The sequence below is a fragment of the Parambassis ranga genome, chromosome 1 (genome assembly GCF_900634625.1).
Source record: "Parambassis ranga chromosome 1, fParRan2.1, whole genome shotgun sequence".
In the NCBI taxonomy this organism is placed as follows: Eukaryota; Metazoa; Chordata; class Actinopteri; family Ambassidae; genus Parambassis; species Parambassis ranga.
The window spans coordinates 19,906,849-19,913,129 of record NC_041022.1 but is presented as its reverse complement, the minus strand read 5'-3'; the positions used below and the strand labels follow the sequence as shown (position 1 = coordinate 19,913,129).

Genomic DNA, 6,281 nt, shown 5'->3' with positions numbered 1-6,281 from the left:
AGTCATTTAATTAGAAATACTGATGAAGGAAGCTGCTGTAAAATCAGCATACAGTAAATGTTACATTTGTGAACAGAAGCTATTCTAGGAACAGGAAACACTTGTTATTCACCTGCAGACGCACACACATACCATAAACATGCACATGCCCTTCAAGTCAAACTGGTTTGCTAATCTCAGGCTGAAAACAATCAGTATTCAGTATTACAGAGGGCAATTGATTCAGAGCAAACAGCAGGTGACTGCAACAGTGAATATAAATCTTATATGGGAACACTAGTCATAGTGATGTTGAGGAGAGAAAATCCTGCTGTGGTCACGACACGACCGCCTCGCCTTAGAACTTCAGTGAAAGGCCTCTTCAAGCTAAACATGTCACCTAGGTTTTTCTGAGGTCTGGATTTTTTTTGCATTTTTTGTGTCCCATGTGGGGTCATTTGACACTTCTCAGTTTCATTTCATTAGCACATAAAAGACTAAATGTACCTTCTCTTCATCGTCCTGTATTGTAACATCCTCTACTAAAACATTAAGCTTAAAATGCAGTTTTGTATTAGCTTTACAGGGGCTCTAAATATAAACACTTCACACAAAAGTTAATGTTCTGGATGTTTACAACAGGTTAAATGAAATAAAGAAAAGTTAGCTACATTTTTATACTTGTCAAAGTAGAACCTATAGACAGTAAAACTAAGGCAGGACATGTGACACCATGTTTTTGTTTATGGGGCTAAGCTATCTTGTGGGTTTCCTCATTTTCTTACCTGCCAAAGCTGCTTTTCCTTCCATAGTTGTCCAGAAGTACCACACTCCTCCGCTGGGTGGCAGTCTCTCATTTGTGTCGCCCGAATCGGTTTCCGGTTTTGTATCAACGAAGAAGTTTACTCAACATTTGACCCAAACAAACGCCTCTGAGCACTCAGACATGTGAAAGTGTATTTGTGTAGTCGTTGCAGTTTGTGTTGACGTCTTGCTGTCAAAATGCAGCTTTAGTACTCCTGTCGCGCAGTCTTTTCGAGCCTGTCGCTTCCCGGTTAGCCACCCAGCTAGCCGAGTGCTAAACTCCACGATGTTGTTCGTTTCGCCGGTTTGACACCGTAAAACGTGTGTCTCCGCTTCATTTAACGTTGCGCCGCGTTTTGCAGTCATGTCGCTGTGGTTAAACTCGTATAGGCTGCTGACACTGAGAGGTTCCGTGTTAAGAAGGGTTCCGCTGCAAGGCGCTGTCAGTAGATGCTGCTCCTCGGTTCAGGGTGACGTGAGGGTCAGGTTTGCCCCCAGTCCGACAGGTAAGGTCCTCACCAACACACACATCCTGTAAGAGCGACCAGACGGAGAGGAAGCAAATATCAGTGTCCAGATATGGCTTTTAATAACAGTTATTTGTAATGAAAACATTTAGATCTGTATTGATATGTGCAGCTCGCTAAGTTTTAGTTAGGGTTAGGGTGATTTGTTATAAGAATTGTGATCAGACAGAACCAGAAACATATTAAAATTTTTATTAATGTTTCTTTGACCACAAACATTCATGGAAGGCCTTTTCACATTGCACAACAAGAAAGAGAATGGAGTATCTGAATGACATTTATCTGCTTGAGTTTTAGTGTCTGGTGGTCTGTCTGCAGCCTCACTCACAGATTTTTTGACACTTTAAATGAACTGGGGTACTGTTTATGTTAACAATAGCATCTGTGCTGTTTCCCTGATATGACATGGTCAAGTGAAAAAGACATACATTTTCAAAACCATTCATTTCATGTATGCTTGAGTTTAATTTAAGCATGTTTATTGATTCTCTCTGCAGGCTTCTTACACCTCGGAGGTCTCCGCACTGCCCTATATAACTATATCTTTGCAAAGAAGTATGGAGGTGTGTTCATTCTGCGATTGGAAGACACTGATCAAAGCAGGCTGGTACCTGGAGCTGCAGAGTCTATAGAGGACATGCTGGAGTGGGCAGGTAAGAGACACTGACTGTTTCATTGGCATGAACATCTGCTGTGCCTGTTAACTCTGAGTAATCACATCTAGATTTTCTTTTCCCTTATTTCTGCTGCGTTTATAATTCTAATGCACAAAAACACACATTTTTTTGAATGCAAAGGCTTTTGTAATATCACCACCTACTGGCCATAGAAGCAATCTACAATGACAATGATACAAATTTAATTAATTATTTATTAAATATATGTTCGCTCAGACCATAGATGCAGAAGACGAAGAAGAAGTTGTGACAAAGCTACCAGCTAACCTTCAGTGAAAAAGTCAGAGCTGACTTCTGGCTTTTGACTGCTGACATTGTCACACATCACTATCTCCAGGTATACCTCCTGATGAGAGCCCTCGACGAGGTGGCCCTCATGGTCCATACCTGCAGTCTCAGAGACTAGACCTCTACCATGAGACAGCACAGCAGCTAGTAGAGAGTGGTCACGCCTATTACTGTTTCTGCAGCTCTCAGAGACTGGAGTTGCTCAGAAAAGAGGCCTTAAGGTCCGGGGAAATTCCAAGGTAACTAAAAACATCCATGAACACGTTTTTTCCCCAAATAATCATTTAGAGTAGGAAGAAAACTTATTGTGTGACCTTGTCTATCCAGGTATGACAACAGGTGTCGTCACCTGCAGCCCGACCAGGTCCAGGAGAAGCTGGCTCAGGGGACATCACGTGTCATAAGGTTTCGTCTGGAGGAAGGCGTCAAGCCTTTTCAGGATCTGATCTTTGGGTGGAATCGACACGAGGTGGCACAGGTCGGATTTGTGGTCACTCTACTGTCTTTCAGTTGGGTTCATGCTACAAACAGTAGTGACAAACCATTGTAGATGGGAGGATTATTCAGTTTTTGTTCTCAGGAAGACATGTTGTTTGAAACAAAAGTGAGGTCACTTACAGAGTAGTTTACACGGAGGCCTGATGTTAGCAGCGAAAAGTTGACTTTGACTCATGTAGAATGTATTGTGTCATCTGCCCTTTCATCCCCATCATCTTCATCCCTCAGGTGGAGGGAGACCCGGTGGTGATAAAAGCAGATGGTTTTCCAACTTATCACCTTGCTAACATTGTAGATGATCATTACATGAAGATCAGCCATGTGCTGCGGGGCTCCGAGTGGCTCATCTCCACCTCAAAACACCTCCTCATGTACCAAGCTCTTGGATGGAAACCGCCCACCTTCGGACATCTGCCCCTCCTGATGAACAAAGATGGCAGTAAGCTGTCTAAGAGGCAGGGAGACATATTCATCCAAAACTTCCAGAGAGACGGAGTCCTGCCAGAGGCTCTGCTGGACATCACAACCAACTGTGGGTCTGGATTCAACAGTGAGTGATGGAGGAAACATTACAAAGTAAAACGAGAGAAAGGGTTTGAAGAGGATTACAAAAATAATTATGTGCTGTTCTTTCTATGTAGCCAATCGACTGGGGAGGAGGAAAGATGAACTGATTTCTGAGTTTAATCCCTCAAGGATCACAACTCATTCTGCTTTGTTGGACTTAGAAAAGCTACCAGAGTTTAACAGGTAGGACAAAATTCTACCATTATCTACCTCGTTGTATTCATTGTCATTCATTCATGGTGATGATTGTACAATGATCTAATTGGCTTCAAATGTTGTAAAGGGCTTGCCCACACAGTAGCCCAACAAGAGAGAGAACACAGCACAGTTTATTTTAGTTTTCTATCGCTACACTCAAACCAAAATATTCAGTGGGGAATCCTCAGCACTAGCAGTCATAAAGAAAGCTTCTGTCTACTTATCATTATAACATACTGACGCTCATGTGCCATTATGTGACAGAATCCACCTGCAACAACAAATTGAAGATGAGGAGCAGTGCCGTTTGTTGATTAACGATCTGCGGGGTCACATCCAGCAGGCCTACGCTGCAGAGATCCAAGACGAAGAAGTTCTTCATGAGGATTACATTAGGAGGGTGCTACAGCTACGGAAGGTAACCAGAACAGGACACTTACAAGCACATCCATTTAACTGTGTGTTCACAGTACACACAGCCTAGTACAGCTTCGAGTAAAAGTTGTTGATGATCTCCTCTATGTTTTCAACAGGGTCACATCTCCTTCCTGAAGGAGCTTGTAAACCCAGTTTACTCTTACTTGTGGGTGCGTCCTTCTTTCTCCAGCCAGCAGGTGGCAGAACTCACCACAGAGGCCCAGCACATTGCTTCATTAGTGCTAAAGTAAGAAGCATTAATAATGTTTACTGTAGTAAAACAGCAGCACGATCATTAACCTGTGTGTTGTGTGTGTTTAGATTATTAGCCAAGCGAAGTGAAGAGCTGTCAGTGGATCGACTCAACAAAGACCTGAAGGCCCTGGCTAAGCAGGCTGAAGCCACCAAATACAGAGAAGTAATGAAGCTGCTACGTCTGGCTCTCAGCGGCCTGCAGGTACCTAAAGGGGTCATACACTGTTGTTTTTTCATATCTGAATGTAATATTAGTTCTACTGAGTTTCCCTTTGTAAAGTTGGTTTAGCAGTTCTGTGGCTTATCTTCTAACCATCAAAAAAAAGTCTGAGCTGCAGCTCTTTGCACATCATCAGCTTTGTGTGACTAACAGCTGCTGTCAATATTTTCTAACAACAACAAACCTCAGAAGTCTGCTGATAGTTAGCCTTAGGTCATGGAGAATAATATGTGGGGAAATACATCATCAATATATGACTCCAGTGAGCAGCAGGATGTCTTTCGGTTGAACGTACAAACGCATATGTTCTGGTTTTTGTCTTGAAATGTAGTTTTGCACACAATCACCTTTATGTGTTAAATATTAATCTGCATTCTCTCTCATGGCCTGCAGAGGCTGTCTCAAAGTCAGAATGCACTAAATTCAGTGAGAAAATGGTCCTAGTTTTGATTGAATTACCTCATTAATAATCTAGTAAGTATAATGTTAGAATAAATCCAGGCTCTTCTCTCTTCGTCTGACTGCGTGTGTTAAAGATTAACATGGAACACCAAGCAGTACTTCAAGATAATGTAGATTCTCTTATAAACCTTTTTCTTGTATTTTAAAGTTTACTTTCATTTCTACAATTTAGTTTGTTAAATTGCATTTTCCATCCTGCACTTGAGCAGTTCAAATCACTTTGTGGCTGCAGTTACCACATAAACGGCTGCATGTGCTCTCCTTTTCACTTCCACCCATGGCGTGACTAAGCTAAGCTAAGCTGGCTAGTATATAGTATAGTAATGACTACAGATTCCTAGGTCCCTCAGTCATTAATGTAACTGTGCATGAATATATAAAAGAAGAAGTGGGTTCTGATTCACAGAGAATACCGTCTGGTTTGATTGTGTCACTTCTCTGACCTTCTGATCCTCTGTTCCTCCGATGGGCAGCAAGGACCCAGCGTTGCGGAGATGATGGTGTCTCTGGGGCCTGAAGAGATCAGCCTTCGATTCCAGAAGCTTCTGCTCCTCTCGGACAAGAGTTAAGGACTGATCGCCACATCCCCTCACATTCATCACACTGGGGGCTTGAGGACAGCAGCTGCCTGTGAAGCAACAGGGGACTCCTAAAATGTACTGATGGTTGCTGCTGAGATAGAAAATCATACTTGAATTATTACAAACATTTTATAAAACAGTTGAATTATATGCAAATCGTGTGTGTGTGATGTTCAGTGCTGGAACACTTTGCAGGACCACCTGACACTGTGCACACCGCGGATGGGAAGTACCTTAGAATTTTTATGCAAATTAACTTGAGCTTTACTCAAGAAAAACTCAGCGGTTTTAACGAACTTTACAGATGTTGTGCAGTTAAAATGGGAAAAAAAGTTTGGAGTTTATGGTGTACTAGACTGTGAAAAGCAGATAAATACTGGGGAAAAACAGGAGATCAGATTAGTTTAGTTAAGCCATTGATTTTATGGATCCATCCTGAAGATCATTTGAAATCCTCACTGAGCCAAAAGTGACATGTCACATCTGGGATCTGACCTGGTCCAAATATAGTAAAAAAAACCCTCCAAGCCCAACAGGAAGACCGCCATTTTTAATTTTGTGGTAATTTTTGGTGATTTCTGACTCTCCTACAAAAGTTTTCACGCCTCACATACTTCATCCAATTGAGCTGAAAATCACTGTGTCCACTCAGGACTTTCTCTTGTAAACATGTGTTTGTTGTACGTCTCTGGAAATGAGAGGAGACAACGATGGCCCCGCGGATCGCAAGGTGTGCAAGGGCCCGCTATGCTGCTTGCAGCTTTAATTAATAATATTTTTTTTCAATGCAGATAACATTAAAGTAATC

The 6,281-nt window shown here is 42.1% G+C and overlaps 1 protein-coding gene across 1 annotated transcript; it reads left to right on the top strand.

The window, feature by feature from the left end:
- Nucleotides 1-866: 866 nt before the first annotated feature.
- Nucleotides 867-6,115, top strand: ears2 (glutamyl-tRNA synthetase 2, mitochondrial). Its single transcript, XM_028415225.1, has 10 exons — nt 867-1,289; nt 1,808-1,963; nt 2,325-2,514; nt 2,603-2,753; nt 3,002-3,323; nt 3,415-3,523; nt 3,803-3,956; nt 4,072-4,202; nt 4,277-4,412; nt 5,366-6,115. The coding sequence occupies exons 1-10, from the start codon at nt 1,148-1,150 to the stop codon at nt 5,459-5,461; spliced, it is 1,587 nt and encodes a 528-aa protein (XP_028271026.1). The 5' UTR covers nt 867-1,147; the 3' UTR covers nt 5,462-6,115.
- Nucleotides 6,116-6,281: the final 166 nt, after the last annotated feature.

Excerpts from the sequence above, each read along its gene's own strand:
- ears2 (XM_028415225.1), top strand. The coding sequence starts at position 1,148 with ATGTCGCTGTGGTTAAACTCGTATAGGCTGCTGACACTGAGAGGTTCC. Across the intron at positions 3,324-3,414 it reads CTGTGGGTCTGGATTCAACA|CCAATCGACTGGGGAGGAGG; the intron begins GTGAGTGATGGA and ends CTTTCTATGTAG. Across the intron at positions 4,413-5,365 it reads TGGCTCTCAGCGGCCTGCAG|CAAGGACCCAGCGTTGCGGA; the intron begins GTACCTAAAGGG and ends TCCGATGGGCAG.